This window comes from Micropterus dolomieu, linkage group LG01 (assembly GCF_021292245.1).
Source record: "Micropterus dolomieu isolate WLL.071019.BEF.003 ecotype Adirondacks linkage group LG01, ASM2129224v1, whole genome shotgun sequence".
NCBI lineage: Eukaryota > Metazoa > Chordata > Actinopteri > Centrarchiformes > Centrarchidae > Micropterus > Micropterus dolomieu.
The window spans coordinates 33,972,494-33,989,315 of record NC_060150.1 but is presented as its reverse complement, the minus strand read 5'-3'; the positions used below and the strand labels follow the sequence as shown (position 1 = coordinate 33,989,315).

Genomic DNA, 16,822 nt, shown 5'->3' with positions numbered 1-16,822 from the left:
CTATTACTTGTTTCCCGCAGCAGTGTAGCCACCAATCCTTTAGTTTTGATGTATTTTCATTTGGCCACACACCACTACCCACACCAGTAATGGAAAATGCATTTACTCACTTAACCTTAGTCTGACCAGGTCCAGTCCATTTAAAGTGATCATGAATTAACTTTGTCAGTAATAACATTGTATGTAACTTTTGCAAGAAATGGCTATACAGTAGGGCTTGTGAAGCCAGACCTGAGTGGGAAAATTGTCTGCTTGCAACTATTCGATGCCAAGACGTGAAAAATGAAAAACAAGAAGTTGTCTTTTATCACAGTTAGTGTTTCACTCCCTGTGAGTCCATTAACAGTTTTGAAAAAGGCTAAACTGGCAGAATGTCTGGAAGTCTGGGGTTTGTACACTGAGTTGCGTTGTGTAGGCAGAGACAGGAGATACGCTTTACCAACCTGTTCACAAACGCCATCTGGCACCATATACTCACTTCTATACGGAAACAAGCAGAAAATACTTTCTCTGCAGTTTTAGGGAAGAAGTCTGAGTCTTACTTTGCTCAGGTAATATGGAAGTTTTTACTCAACGAATGCTTTTAGAAAGAACCACTTTGCTTTTAAAAGCAATTTTAATCCACCACCACTCTAAAAAAATGATGTTACAGTATGCTTTAGAATATAAAAGTTGTAATTTCAGCCTGTGAAGAAGAAATGACTTGTCTTATAATCCACATAAAACAAGAATACTTTTCATCGTCCCTCAGAAGACATCTATCATCCTGTTTTTGTTTTTAAAATTGCACATGTACTTTTATAACCAGGAAAAAATATTATTTTGTGTATTTATGTTTTAGGCACAAATAAAAAGTATAAAATCGATGATCGCATCCACACCATATCATTTCTATTCTCAGCTGGAGATGATGTTGTTTGTCTCTTTGTAGTTGTTTACTTTCTAGACAGCCCATTGATGCAAATGTTGTCTGTCTTAGCCAAGCGTTCCCCCATTTAGGTACACGGCAGAGTTCAATTACAAGTAAGAGCGGAGGGCAGACATTATTTCTGCTTCTGCCAGAGCAGCAGATGATCACGCTCTCTTTTCTCCCCGTATGAAAGTGCTCTTTGCATTTTTTAAATCACCCTGAAATGTAGCGTGCAGACGACATGGCTCATGTTGTATTTAGCTCGTATGCCCAGGACATCGTAATTCGTAGCTCCTCTAATATCGGAGCCTTCCTGTTTCATTCTATTTTGCTTCAGAAATCTATTTATGCAGCCACTTTTATTTCCTCATATTTCCGTCCTTTGAATGTGTCCATTCACAGCATCGATTTGCCGTTCTGAAATCTCATCATGCATCTTCCTCGTGTTTACAGCACAGTTTTGTCCATATAGCTGCACAATGTTGGACGTGCTGTATATGATGTAATGCAGCTATTTTTGCATCTGTTTGAGTTAAATTGATTTCTGTTTGCATCCAACGTAGCCGTGGGCTGCGTTTCCCATGGCAACACATCCTGGAGACCATCAGTCTAATGCAATGACCATTTTCCCGAGAAAGGTTATTATACTTAAATGTTTTATTTTTGGCCCTTTTTCGTTGCTAACAGATCCGTAATGTGACAGTCGATGGAGGCTTTGGTGCCTGGTCAGGCTGGTCCACATGTAGTCATAACGATGGAGGCAGCGCGGGGTCCTGTCTGTGTCGGACACGAGCCTGTGATAACCCCGCCCCTCAGTGTGGTGGCCAGCAGTGCCACGGCATCCGCGTGGAAGTCGCCAACTGCTCCAGGTAAGTTGAGTAGTGATGCGCCACCACACCTGTGTAAATCTTTCTCCTGTCTTTGTTGGCAGGAAAGAGAGATGGAGAGGCTAGGGGATGGAAATAAAAATGTGTTAATTCATTTTCTGCATCCTCGCACCACATACAGTTGTTGCGTGTTGCATATTCAGTGTCAGTTATTTGGAGAACAAGTGTTGATGGGGTGTTTTTGTGTCTCACTCGGCTGACATATTACAACGTTTTAACACCAAAAGTGAACTGAGATGCTGCTGCTGAGCATCAGGCTTCTGCCTGCTAAACAGGGCTTGTGAACATATCCTTGCATGAAAGATATGACGTGTGAATTGATAAGGGGATGCAACTAAGGATTATTCTCATCATTAATTAATTTATCTGTTGTTTCAATTCAGCTTCTAGTCTTATTAATATCTGAAAGTAATGAATAGTGTTTATTACAAGTTACCAGAGTCTTATTTTATGAACAGTATCAATATCTTCTTGCTATAATCTTCTTGTTGTGTTCTTCCATCAGTGGCTTAGAGTGATGTTGCTCTGTGTGTCTTCATAGAAACGGAGCGTGGACTCCCTGGACTTCCTGGTCTCCCTGCAGCACCAGCTGCGGCATTGGCTTCCAGGTCCGGCAGCGCTCCTGCAGCAACCCAACCCCTCGCCACGGCGGACGAGTATGCGTGGGCCAGAACCGCGAGGAGAGGTATAACACACACACACACACATGTGGTTATACATTCATTTACATGTAGTGAGTAAAGCAAAAACATGCCGTATTTCTGTGCATGTAAAAAAAATGAAAACAGGCCATTCTGTTCCATAATTTGCAACGTGCAGTTGACTTTGACTGTGACTTTTTCTTTTCTTTTCTTTTTTTCCCTCACTTCTGTCCAACTTTGTGACAGCCAATTAAGGAATGAGTGGGATAGGCCTGTGCTCGGGTAATTATCTGGCTTTCACACACACAGGCCGAGTCTGCATTTTGAAGCTTTGGAGGCTTTGGTGTAGAATAATCGCCTTTTTAAAGATGTTGTGTATGGTTTCTAAGCAACCTTCAAGGCCTGGTGGAGAAAAAAATCTGCTTTTCAAGGAGAAAGTATGTGAAAGAGCACAAAGAGACGTACAAAGCAGACCAGGTAGATAAGGTCAAAAGATGAGTATCCTTAAAGTTTTATTCGTTTCTCAAACTTTAGTTCAGTTCATCCAAATCTTAAAACAGTGGCGGCTGAGGAAAGCTGTGACACCTTCCGTGGTGACTATATAACATTATTTAAATTCTGTCTTAATAGAGACGGGTATTTCTCAATGAACTGAGGCCTTGTTCCTCTGTGTCCTTAGTGTCTGTATTACCCAGTGAGGCATCGAGCTGATGTTTTTCATCCAGCTCCTGCCGGTAACCAGACGTGGAGGCAGAAAAAGTGCAAATAAATACAGTTCAGGGGCTACAGGGAAGGAAAATGGAGAAATAAATTGTTGCCAATCGTTACCACAGCAACCGAAACAGCATTGCGATGGACGAGTAATTGGATACGGCCTTCAAGGATGAACCTTATATTACACCCCCCCCCCTTCTGCACTTTTTCATTTCCTCTCTCCCTCCTCTAACCTCCCACCTTCCTTTTTCTTACTCACTGATGCTCCTGGAGGAGCGGTCCTTCTTTCAAGGGCCGTTCCTCCAGGAGCTCTGAGGGAAAATATACGGAGTGACCAGTACAGCCCAGTTACTCGAGCCACACAGAGAAAAAATGCTGGCTGGCAGTGAAGACCACGGGAGGCCAGAAGCAGGTTTTGCCACCCCCTCTCTTTCTTTCTCCGATCTCCTTTGTTTCATTCCCCCTTAATGCTCTCAGCACTTGCTCGGTTCAGCTATTTAAAACACCTTAGGCCAGTTAGGGGCCAGCTGTGAGGGCTGGAAAAGGATCTTTGTAAGGGTGGTTTGAGACAATGGGAGTATTCGTGTGTGTGTGTATGTGTGTGTGTGAGAGAGAGAGGAACAGTGAGGCAAGGAGATAGAAAATGTGTTAACAGATAAATTATCTGTCGGTTTGAGTCTGCCTGAGGGAGAAATAAATAGGATAGGGATGCTAAAAAATGTTTGTGTGTGTGCGTGTGTTCAATATCAGCATTTCCAGGTGTGTCAGGCATGTGGATCTCCAATTCTTGGGGGAAAAAATGGGGAAAACGTCTCATTGGATGTTCAACCCGTGTAACGGTGTCCAAAAACTTTCACCACATCTGTTGTTTATAGTTACCCATGTGTGAAATAGGTAGAGTCTTCTGTACAAGCGTTAATCCGCATAGTATGAAAAGGACTGGCACTTTATCAGCGTTTGCTCGCTGAACGATTCTTTTAATGCTGTGAAAAGGCTTTTATTTTATGGGGCACGGTCCTCCTTTCAGAGGTGTTAGGCGTCGGCAGCCTCACTACTCACTTTGTTCTTCCCATGTTGCCCCAAAGTGCCATGCTCGGATTAATGCACAAGACCTGTGTTCAAACATGTGTGCATGTAGTGTGAGCTCATAAGTACAGAGACGCACATAGGCCAAAACTGAACCTCTTCTCTCACCGCTTTTCTGTGTCTTTTAGCCAACTGGCTTCCCACAAGTTTGAAATGATTGTTTGCAGCAGGCAGCGCTTTTAAAAAATAAAGCAAATGTTCTAAAACTGACCGTGCACGGCAGCGCTGTGGGCTTAAATCTGGCGGGTTAATGCCTGCATTTATGAACCTTCTGTCTGTATTTCCCTTAGCGTACTGACGTCGTCCACACTGCTTACTCAGCCTATAGCGAGTAATTAGCAGCGTTTTAGTCTGATCAGCTCTGTGTGTTTTTGAAGAGAGGAGAAAAGGATAAGATGGACTAGAGCCACCGATTTGTCTGAAATGATTAAAGTGTGTGTGATGATGATTTCTAAGCTGTAAATCTGCTTTATATTGATCGCAGCAGTTTTTCATTGTGCTGCGGTGCAGCAGGGGTATTTTGTGTCTGAATACAAGCCCGTGCGCATTAATGTCTGTCTGTGTGTGTGTGTGCGTGTGTGTACGTCTTTCTCTGTCTCTCAAGTGTGCTCCAGATTTTACTCCACACTCTTCCTCACTTCTCCACTCTCCTCTTCCCTGCTGCATGATCCCACTACAAGCGTGCAGATTAGTAAAAGTGGAAAAGAACACACTGCTCTAAGGATTTTTACAGCCAGGGTTTACAGAATCTAGCTTTTTGATTTGCCATAAACAATAGTAGAGTTTTTGGGAATGGTACAATGGAAATAACCAGCCTGAGCCTCTTGAGTGAGGGTATAAAGTTAAAGCTATTTTAGCACAAGAAGACTCACTTTTCCTCAAAGCACAGTCATGTGCCAAAACACAACAAAACAGCAATAAAAGCTGTTTTATAGTATGTGTTAAAGTTATAAAATAAATTATATGGCTCTAATAAGCCTGGCAATCGTCTGTCGTTATTGTATAATGAGGGCTGCGTAATTAAGTATTTTAGACATCGCAGTAATCCTGTCTTGTAAAACGATGTAATTACAGATGATGCATGCATCTTTGTGGCTTTTTTAATGGGCTGTGTCAATGAATTATGCAAAATGCATATGCACGTTCATTTAAGATTTGAGATGGAACTGAGATGTACACACTGGCTATTATGCCGTGCACAGACAGTGATTCGATTGCATGTTTCGGTTCGCTGTGCTCCGTGTTTGCTCCGCACTCAGTGGCCTCATCAGAGAGAGATGTTGGGTTTGTTGGAGTTTGTTTTAAGTCAAGTTTACACGCCTTTTCAGACATCCCTGCCTGGTGGAATAAACTCTTTGTAGCAATTTCAGTTCAGTGGCAAGGTTTCAGAAGGCTGGTGACGTCTTCAGGGCCCTTCACATATGATGTGAGCACTCTGTCAGATAAAGTAGCCAAGCAGACAAGTCAAAAGACATTGTCATACAGTCATACAACAGATACAAGATCCAGTTGGATGTACCCAGTATAAGTTAAGCTTATTCATAGTTTTTAGTCACATGACATGCGCGGTGACCTAGAGGGTAAAACAACAGACCAACACTGCGACTTCCCCGCAGAGATGCCACAAAAGCAGTCAAATTTTATTTGGATCACCTTTCAACTTAAGAAAAAGAAAGATATGAACACAAACTGCAAGTGTTGGGCATATCTGATCCATATAATGTTACAGCATCTGCTGCTGCATTTCTACTGTTAAAATCTGGCAGCTGACTGCGGTAATGTTTACTTTTACCTTCTGGGGAATCCCTCACCTAACACAGCCCAGGCTGGTCTCCTCCACAACTAGTAAATACGAAAGTACAACAACCATCCATCCCTTTGCACTGCTATATTTTATACACAAAACATTTGGATCATGGTTTGTTGTTTGGATGACCTTGAGTAATGATTAAAGTAAAGAGTAAGCGAACCGTCTTATTCAGTAAAGTTACATTCTGATCACCCACGGTTGTTGTTCTTCCCTCCCAGGTACTGTAACGAACACCTGCCCTGCCCACCGCATGTGTACTGGTCGGCCTGGTCGGCATGGGAACGCTGCAACGTGCCTTGCGGCGGAGGCATCCAGTCACGTCGCAGAACCTGTGAGAACGGCAACGACTGTCCCGGGTGTGGTCAGGTATGTCACACAAGACAATAGCTCTGCTGCTCACCATCCTTATATCCGTCTTTCTCTCCGTCTATTCATTGTTTAAGGACTCAGCCTGAGCCATTTGACGTGGTGAAACAGTCAGCGGTGATGAAACTGGAACATCTAACACGACCAAATCCCCTGGCTATATTTATACAGTGGCAGCAGCCATCAGATTTATTACCCAGACCTATTTAATACCACACACACGCAGTAATCACTGCACATATGAATAGGCTTATTTTCTGCCACAAAGCTTTCTCCAACGCACGAATGATGCAAGGGAGTGTTGAAATACGAGTGTTCTCCTTGTTGACAGAATTATGTGATGCTCGTGTTATTTCTGGTGCTATTTTCACACACACACACACACACACACACACACACACACACACACACACACACTCATCTACAGTCCTGGTAAAAATAAGAGAGAATCAACATGATAGCTGTAGATTCTCGTGTCCCTCCTGAAAATGGATTAACGAATATGGGTCAGGGTCCTGTGGATGCATGAGATCTTTGATGTATATTTTTGTTTGTTTGTGGGGTTTATTTACCATTTTGGTTGGAAAATATTGTTTTGGATGGTGTTAGGAATATGCTGATCCTTACACCTAACTTATTTTAGATTATTTATATATAGGATTACACACACATATCACATCTTTATACCGTATGCGCGTATATGTGAATAAGTGCATTTTCATAATGTCTGTATGTATGCAGAATAAATGATTGGACTCAGGCATTCACTGTGCAAAATTAAAGAGATTTTGGATGAAATTAGTTTTTAAAAAATGACTCTGCCAAATGCTGAAAAAGCATTGAAAGACCCAAATCACATTTAGCTGAAAAATCACATCCCACAGGTTGTGTAATGGCCCGTTGTGAAGCTAAATAATACACTGCCAGTATTATGAAACATCCCACACAAGACCTTGCAACCCAGAGAGCATATATAGTATCTGATAATTGCCCATGACACATTAGTAGCTGCAGAACACCCAAATGAAAAGACTGACCTCCCATTAAATAGCAATTTAGCAGTCACACAATATCATCTACTGCTACGTCTACCTACCTACTTTCTGTCTCACACGCATTCCCATCAGATTGCAGCTGTCTTATTTCTATCACCACGCGGAGGACCATCATCCTCGATGAAGCATCCTGGGAATGCTGTGCGGCATTCCTAGAGGAGCTCAGTTCGGCAGAGTAAAGTGACGGCAAGCATGAGGGAGTCCGAGTCACTGCTGATTCCAAAAGGGAAAAGCCTGTCTTTGACTGTCTGTAATTTGGGGTATTTTTTATGTTTGGAGACAAGCTCAGGCTCCCCGTGCACTTGATATTAGAGATAGTTTTTATTGGTGTCAGGGTAGGCGGAGAGGCTGGTGTCGAAGTGATTAGAGACAAGGAAGTGACATACTAGAGAGAGCTGAGTCAGTGTGAAAGTTCAAAAGAGAACCTTGTATATATACCCAATACTCTCCATTTCCCCCCTTCCCTCTCTTTCTTCCTTTTGCCACTTCTTTTCACTACTGCTCTTAGACTTTCACTTGTAGTCCCTCTCTGTTTTGTTTTGTTTCCTCGTCGGCTCCTTGTCGAACATTGCGACATGAACTTAATTGGGGCCATCGCAGCCACCAGAGTTGTAATTACATGCATATGTAACACTTTCTCTTTCCCGGGGAGGGCTTTATTTGGACAGCTTGGCTCACTTGTATTATAGCCGCATATTTACGCAGATCAAAGAAACATTTGCTGCCTTTCATTTACAACCCTGATCGGGTGCTTAATGACACAGCTGTTAATGTATAACAATTGCTTCAATGCACCTAAAGCACCTTCGAAGTATAGCTCAAGTGTTCAAGACAGGAAACAGTGTTTGAAACGCCATGCACCTTTCCAATAAGGTGAGTTATATACATTTGTATTCAGCACTTGAAGATCAAGGATGATGGGAATGCGTTCGTTTTATTTCATCAAGGACCCCCGAAAAGTGTGATGGAGTTCGTTTTTTATGTACCATCTGTCTGCGTTCTCTACCCCCGGACAGATCCATGTTTAATTAAACAGAAGGAGACCACACACACACATAATCACACACACGTTGCAGCTTCTGTCGCCAGAGCTAAGTTTTTTAGACCAGACACCCTGCTGAGACCTGAAAGGATGAACACTGTGTGTGTCTTAGATGTTGGTGCGCGGATGTACACGTGTGCATTCATGTTTACCTGTCGGAATTTATATCTCCCAGCCACCTCCAGACATTAATCAACAGCGATGAGCTGACATCTGTTTGGTCTTTTACAGAGATGTCAGGGGGAGACTTTGCAAGAAATGTGAACTTTTGGAACTTATTTAGAAAAATAAACAAAGATGGACCGAAGTCGGCAATGCCAGTCTAAAGTTCAACACTTCCAACATGAGCAAAAAATCAAATACATTTTAATGTTACTTTTTTGTGATTCTCTATTGATCCCTGAAACAAAATTGTTTTGTTTCACTTATACCCCTTATAGGGAGCTCACAGCACAGAGTCAGATACAGAACAGCTCAAGTGAAGCTAGAAGGGATTCAGGTCAAGGACACTTCAGTTTAAACAAAAGTGTGTCTACTCTCTTTGCAACTCTGCTACCTTAAAAACAAAATGTTGCCAGAGTCATGATGAAAAGAGCAAGCTCTCTAGGTGTTTTATTTCCATCAATCCTGCCCTAATGTTGCCCTGTGTGTCACTGCCTTAAGCCTCAGCAGTCTTATCACCGTGGAAGTATTCAGTCCTGAGGTGCTCTGTGCCTCATTTTGCTGACGCAAAAGGGCACATGACTGCAACTTCATCAGTCTGAGCCCTGGTCCATGCAGCGCTGCTCCATCTCTCCCCTTTCACTGTATCTGCATTACAGGTTTGAATCCCCAGAGGAGCTGGCAAAATCTGGGCTGGAAATAAACAAGGTAGCCTCTGGTGGCCCGGCAGCGATGTACTGTACCACGTGTACTGTACTTAACCCCATCTTCTCCGGTTCCGTGACTCAAAGTCTCCGCTAAAAAGAGTATACAGTTAGGTAAACTTGGCAATACACTACTATTTAGAAGGTAAATTGTAGTGTTAGTAATAATAATAATTCTCTATATCAAACCCTTTTGATGCAGTTCACACACCACATTAAAAACCCACATGCTGATTATCACAGCTGACTGAGGAGTTAATGCCGAGTTTATGAAGGGGGAATCATTGTTCATGATTGTTCACAATTTACTTTTATTTATGCCACATGTCAGCTGGGTTATTTGCTATGAGGACTCCTTTTTTGATCCCTTGAAGCACAAATGAACAGAAAAAAAAACTTCCATCGACACGTCCAACCTACACAATACATCACAGCAAATATGTTGCCTTAATTGGGTTTTGTCAGAGTCTCTGCCTCCCAGTTACTTTATGGTGTTTTGAGTTGATGTTTTAGTGCACTCATTCAACAAGGAACAAATGAACATCTCCCTTAACAATAGATGAATTAGGCAGAAGTAGACAAGCCGCCACTACTGCGGTAGCTACTCACTTGTAAACCTGCCTGTAACGGCAATGTATGTGACGAATTTCACCTTTTAAGTGCTTTAGCCAAGATACAGTATCTGTTCAGCTCAGATCGTGGAGAACGGGTTATATGTTGAAAATGTAGTCATCACATGCCATTAGAATGCAGGATAAAAGCTACAAAAGTGTAACTTTTCCACGAACATTTAGTCTGCCAGATGTCTCTTCTGTCCTGCGATCAACTGCTCAATAATAAACTTCAACTTCGGGGGGAAAAAACTAAGTAAAAGTTGTAAGCCTCATCTCCATGAAATCAAATTTACTATCATGAATCTCCATTAATGATGCATTGGGGGTGATCAAACCAAAAATCTGTGCCTCCACTGTTGGTGTAAAAGTTGAGAGTGCAATGCATAAATCAGCCGCCACATTTGTCTATATGTTGCGATGTGAAATTTGACATCACATACATGTCTTACCTAATGTTTTGCATATTTGATAGCAGTTTAGGCACTTCTGCAGCAGTAACACTTATATATGTTGTAAAAAATTTATGAGAGACATGTACACTAGAGCTACAGCTCCACTGCAAATGGCGCGCTGGTATTCTCCTTTAATTCCAAGCATTAGATGAAAGAAGACTTGCTTCAGAGATGTGCGCTCTTCAATGGGATATCATACACTGTGGTATTACCTACTTTATACAGTAGAGTACATCAAATATCTCTCGCATCCAAGGATCAAAAGGACCATTCTTCTCAGCTGAACTGCACATCTTGAGTCTCCCTCTCAGAGTTAAATAAGTCAAATATGGGCCGTGCGGAACTGAAGCTGCACCGAGCTGTTCTATTTACCTGCGAGGAGTTCAGTTGTGCAGCCGGGGCTGTGAAATGAAAGTTAAGTACCCGCTGTTTGTGTAGGCAGACTGATGTGTGAACACACTTGTGTGTTTTCGTATTTGTTCAGTTTAAGTCATCGCGCCCGTATGTGTGTGCGTGTGTGTGTGCATGCGTGCCTGTGTGCATTGGTGTGCAGCCAGGAGACCTGCTACTGGACCACAGCAGGCTTCATTATAGACTCAGACTGGTGGGGAGACAGACAGATAGGTAGAGAGAGAAGTCAGAGTTTGACAAAGTGTGTTTTGGCCGGCGCTGCTAATTAAACTGATGTGTCGCGGGGACTTGAGGAACACTGGGCTTCTGTTTCCATGGACTCGACCACAATAGATAAAGATGTAGGCACTGGAGAGGATTAGTCACTCTCGCATCTCACATCTGGACCATTCACTTAAACGTCGCAGTACTAGTGTGTATACGTGGGAATCCTTATGCACACCGACACTCTCCCTCTCACGCACACTCACCTCTCTCCCAGTCCAATAAGAAGTATAATGAGTGTAATGATGGTAGGAAGCTGGAGAGGCACGACTCCTTATTATTCACCTCCCACAGCTGGCCAGACACCGTAGAGAGCCTTTTGTACCTCTACACACAGACACACACTCTCTTCCCTCCAAACACACACACACACAGAAGTAAAGACATACAATGAATTTTACCCTCCACTCTACATTCATACATTCTTCAATAAAAGTCAGGAGAGGCTGAAGGCTTATACTTCCACCAGCTCTCTGACACTGTGCTGACACACACTCTCTCTCTCTTTCTTTGCCCTTCCTTCTCCTCAGCTTGTATCCCCTCAGCCCATAACACCTAAAAAATAAGCAGAAAGGTCTGTGGATGGAGGCGGAGTGAGATAGGAGCTGCCTGAATCCATAACTCAGCCATGCATAAACTTATAAACACGCACGCGCTTCCCACACACACACACACATACACAAATCACTGCCAGCCTAAAGTACCAGTCAAACTTTCACTCCATAGTCAACTTGCACGTACGCACCCAAACAGCCCGACCGCCCCTCCCACGCTGACCAACCAGGCAGCTTGTTTGTGTGAGGGCAGTAAAGATGCTATCAGGCGTACCTCCCACCCAGCCCTCCTGAGCTCAAGCCAGAAACACATTGCCGTGCATGCCCGTCTCCGAGCAGCTGCCCCGTTAAAGGTGTAGCACAGCATAAACTCGCTGCTCTCCATTTGCCCATAATGCATATCACTGCTCTCGCCGGGAGAGTCAGTGCGGATATGAGTCGAAATCAGTGGACTAATTGAATCCAATTTTGTGTTCCACATGCCGCTTGTCACATTCGACTGCTTTCCGCCAGTTTTTTCACATTGGGTTAATTTCTCTGAAATTGAGATGTGAGCGAGAGTGAAGAGTGCAGGGAACGTTTCCTGGTTTTTTTTGTTGTTTTCTTGCAGTTTTGTTACTTTGTTTTATTAGCTCACCATATCAGCTGGAAAGATTGAGATGAAACATTTAAATAGCTACTCTCAATCAGCTTCCTTTGCCTAAGTGTTTCAACAGTGAATCAAAGCTTAATTCAAATACAGTGTGGCTCCTTCTTTTTGCTCAGAGGCACATTTACATGGCCAATATTTAATGTACGACATATTCACTACTATGGCTCAGTAAATGTCATTTGAATGGAGTTATTTCAGCTGCTTGTGGGTGTATGTGTGCGTTGGGGTTAAGGGGTTTTTATGGGAAGAATTATACTGATATTTATTTCACATCCTCTGCTCCGTTTTTAATGCATTATTCAAAATGTTATAAAAACTGCCACTCTTAAAGCAGGAGAACTGTTTTGTTATTATGCCGCATGTTTTATTCTCATGCATAGCAGGAGAAGACAATAAACTGTCCACTGTCCTTCAACATTTGTTATTAGATGTAATAGTCAACAGCAGTGGCCTTCAACCTTTTTTTCATATCATAGACCCCCAGGTGGTAGACAGGGATGATGCTGGGGACCTTCACCATATCTTCACGGCATTACGTCATACTCCCATTCTCTCAGTCAGTTTATTAGCATTGCTACTGCAGGGTAGCAGGGTTATTATTCAGCTATTTTTATTGCATTTTCAAAGTAAAAGTCAACAAAACTGGCCATTCTCACAAATACTTTCATCAAACGCCTTCAACAAAGACGTCTTCCCCTCCACATAAATAAAGAGTGAAGGAATAATACCTGACAAGTTGTGCAGTCCGTTATTATTATGGGTGACACGGAGGACAGCTCCACTTCACGGCAGGTGATTTTCTGCGTGGTTTCGGACACATTTCATCTTCCCTTTCCCCTTCAGTCGCCTTTTTCTCCTCCTACCGTCCTGATTCATGTCAGAAAAGAAATTGAAATTAAATTGGCATGGTTCCCACTGAACAGCTATTTAGCGATTTGGTTACACAAGCAACCTTCACTCCAAGCTCTTTAGCTAGCTTTAGGTTTAGCTGAAATCCTGGTGCATTTCAAATGGCAAACAGAACTTTTAACTTCCCTCAGTATAGTTTTTTATTAATCAAATATACTGCAGTCTCTATGTTTATGTTTATGTTTAACTGATCATTAAAAAAAATGCTTCTCCTAATTGATATTTTGTGATTTGCCACCAGATTTCACTGATCCCCTACAATCCCACCACCGACCACAAAGGGCGGAGTTTACCAACCTTTCAGACTTGTGACCCCTTAAAATGAAGCAGTGTTTACTTGGTTATGGCCTTAATGAGCAGCTCAACCTGAGTCATTTTTGTCTTCTTAGATTGTTTTATTTTGAAGGACTTAAGTGGCCCAAAAAAATGCTCAGTCAGTGGGGCATCTTTGTTACATCTACACTGACCACCTTGCTTTAAGCTGCACATACTTTAGCTGTAGTTGATGTCGATGTCTTCAGAGACCTTGAATGAGGTTCAGCTTTAAACCCACTAATTATCTACTTAGCCCTCTGCATCGACGCTAATCCTAAGAGAGGACAGGAAAAAACGCTTACCAGACAAGCCTCATTAAATATTTACTGTGTTTGGCCACCATCAACAACTCGCACAACAAACACCCGTTTGCCTGTTTCCCACCCCATTCGTGCCATGGTGAGACGCTGAGGTGGACGCCCCCCCCCCCCCCCCCCCCTCACTTTTCATTATTGGCTGATAATCACAGATCGTGGGCTGGCTTGTGATGCGTGATGATGTTAAATATTAATGTCTGGAGATGATTACTGCGCAGGATGGAGAGAGAGGCAGGAAGTGCGGTGGAGGTGACACCCTCATTCATCACAGGGGCCCAAACAGAATCTAAATCCTCCCTGTGTTTTTAACCTTGGTACCCCGGGGAAGAGAGGCAGAGTGAGAGGAGGAGAGAGGAGGAGAAGACAGTGAGAGATGAAGCAGGGATACAGAGGCAAAAAGAAAGAGAGGCAGAAAGAGAGCTGACACAAAGCGAGTTATGTGAGTTTGAAAAAGAGTGTGAAAGAAAGATAGAGATAGATAGTTGGATGGAAAGTGAGACCAAGAGAGAGCATAAAAGAGGAGGTAAGATGTTGAAAAATAGACTTGCATACTGTATAATGTATAGTGCTCCTCTCCTCAGCTGACCTGTCAGCGTATCCCATGTGACAGGCTGACGGATGTGCAGAAAGGAACTCTTATCTTATTTTGTCAAGGTCTGGCAGTCACTCAAGGGCTATTAAGCATAAATAAACAAGTGTGAGGAAAATGGCAGCCGTCTCACTTTCCCTTTCTGTGGTGTCATTTTCTCCAGACACATCACTACCTCCACCTCCTTATTTATTTAGCCGGAGCACAAAAGGGGTCTGGTCTGCCTATTACCCACCTATTATCTTCTTGGATCACATTATCATATACAGCACCACAGAAGAAGCAGACGATTTCTTTTTTCAGCCTCCAGTCCAAATATGAATTGGCTGAGAAGAGTGGAGGCAAAATATATACTCATGACACATCTGAATGAGACCCACATATCATACTGTTAGAGCTGCAGTGCTGTGTTTTTCATTTTTACTGCCCCGGCTCTCAAAGCCAGATGCAGATGGGAGAAAGAGTTGCCATTATTGCCTTTTTATTTCTTTCCCCCTCCACTTCTTCGCCCTCTTTCTCTGTCAACTTCTCAATTGCCCCCTCCTCCCTCTTCTCCTCCATCCGTTCCCCTTGGTTATAAATTGAAGTTGATCAATGACCTTTTCTGCCTGGCTTGTTTGTCTCTTGCCATGTTCGGCAAGTGGTGCACTGGGAATGTATCCTTAGTCCGTGCGAGCAGGCAGAATGGCAGGCTATGTTTGGGCCGGGCTAAACAGGGCTTGGTTGGATTGTAAATGGGGTATTTCTGGGCGGTGAGTGCTACTGGATCTGGCAACATGCAGGACAGTAAACCAGCCAGAACTGGAATCAAGAGGCTTTCAAGGATGAATGATTAAGAAAGCTTTGAAAAGGGTGTTTATTTCCTCATAAAATAAGCTGTTTAATTTCATATTAGTCACTGGTGAGAATTTCAAAAGGCATTGTCCTGTCCATTATTATGCTTTGGAAATACACCAGAAATTCCTGTCTGAGCTTGTCGTGTTTAATGATTGCTTTAATGATTTGTGATGATCTCTTCCCACGCCAGCTGTGACGAATTCACCTGCCAGCAAACGCGCTTGCCGTGTAATAACAAATTTATGGTTTTCTGTCTCTGCGATTGCAGGAGTACCAGTCGTGCAACACCCTGCCGTGTCCTGACCTGAAGAAGACCACACCCTGGACACCCTGGACGCCCGTCAACATCTCCGACAACGGCGGGCACTACGAGCAGCGTTTCCGCTACACTTGCAAAGCTCGCATCCCAGACCCCAGCCTGCTCGAAGTAGGCAGGCAGAGGATCGAGATGCGCTACTGCTCCAGCGACGGATCCACTGGCTGCTCCACTGACGGTGAGTGCAGAGTGGGAGAGACAGATGGTCTCGTCCCAGCTATCTCAGCCTCTGGATGTTTCTGTGTTATCTCACTGCAACTGGCTTTGTGGGTTAGTTATTGGCCTCCTCACCTCAAGCTATTCCTTCTTTCTGTGCCTCTGTTGTTCATCGGATCTTGCCTCTTCAAACTTTTCCCCCCTTTCTGTCCTGCAAAAGTTGAATGACCGCTATCTTAATCAGCTCTCGTGTTTATGGTCCCGTCCTCCCTCGACTTTATCAGCAGATCAAAGCATCAGGCATGTTAATTAACTTCCAATCTGCAAAGCCGATCAGCAGTTTACAACTAATTTTAACTCTCTCGCGCCATCTCTCGCACTGGTACACACAAAACACACGCACAGATGCGTGCACAAACTCAAATTATACTTTCGTAAAGAAGCACGCGCTCTTTTATCCGTCATCCCAGCTATTTCCCCTTTTGCCTGAGCTGCTGCACGACGCAGTCCCAGTCAGCCACGCCCCTGGTGAATTAAACGCTGTAAACGTTTGAACAAACAGGCTGCTAATTGACAAGTTGTTTATGTTGTCAAGTGGAAGGATCCGTATTAGAGGGGAGACAAGCCGGGTGGCACCACATCACAGCAAACAGGCTTCAGATACAGATGCAGCAGTTAAAGTTTGTTTATGGAGTTGCTCTTCGCCTCAGAGGGGAAAAGCTGATTTTTAAAAGTTGTTTTTTTTAGGGCTTTAGAGTTAGCGCCTGGCTAAGCTCCGGCGGCCTCCCATCACTTTGAGTTCATCTATGACTCTGGGTGGTCTGTCGTTCCACCGCTCACATGCCACACGCTGCGGTAATCACCGGGGCTCGCCCTAATGTACACTATCTGCGGGCTTCTCTCTTTTGATCTCTCTCTTCCCCCTCATTTCTGATTATTAGTCGCCGTCTGTCCTCCACTGCTGTCGCCGGTACAAGTTGTTCTCCTCACACTTTGAAGACGACGCTTAAATGTTCCTGAAGGGTTTTAAACGAGCGCTGGCAGGCACAGAGAAAACCT

At 43.5% G+C, this 16,822-nt stretch overlaps 1 protein-coding gene across 1 annotated transcript in view; it reads left to right on the top strand.

Annotated features, from left to right (window-relative positions):
• Nucleotides 1-16,822, top strand: part of sema5a (sema domain, seven thrombospondin repeats (type 1 and type 1-like), transmembrane domain (TM) and short cytoplasmic domain, (semaphorin) 5A) — a 131,984-nt gene that overhangs the window by 91,289 nt on the left and 23,873 nt on the right. The window contains exons 13-16 of the mRNA XM_046066236.1: nucleotides 1,598-1,779; nucleotides 2,339-2,482; nucleotides 6,267-6,414; nucleotides 15,560-15,785. Of these exons, the coding sequence (XP_045922192.1) occupies nucleotides 1,598-1,779; nucleotides 2,339-2,482; nucleotides 6,267-6,414; nucleotides 15,560-15,785 (700 nt within the window). The remainder of the gene's footprint in view (nucleotides 1-1,597; nucleotides 1,780-2,338; nucleotides 2,483-6,266; nucleotides 6,415-15,559; nucleotides 15,786-16,822) is intronic.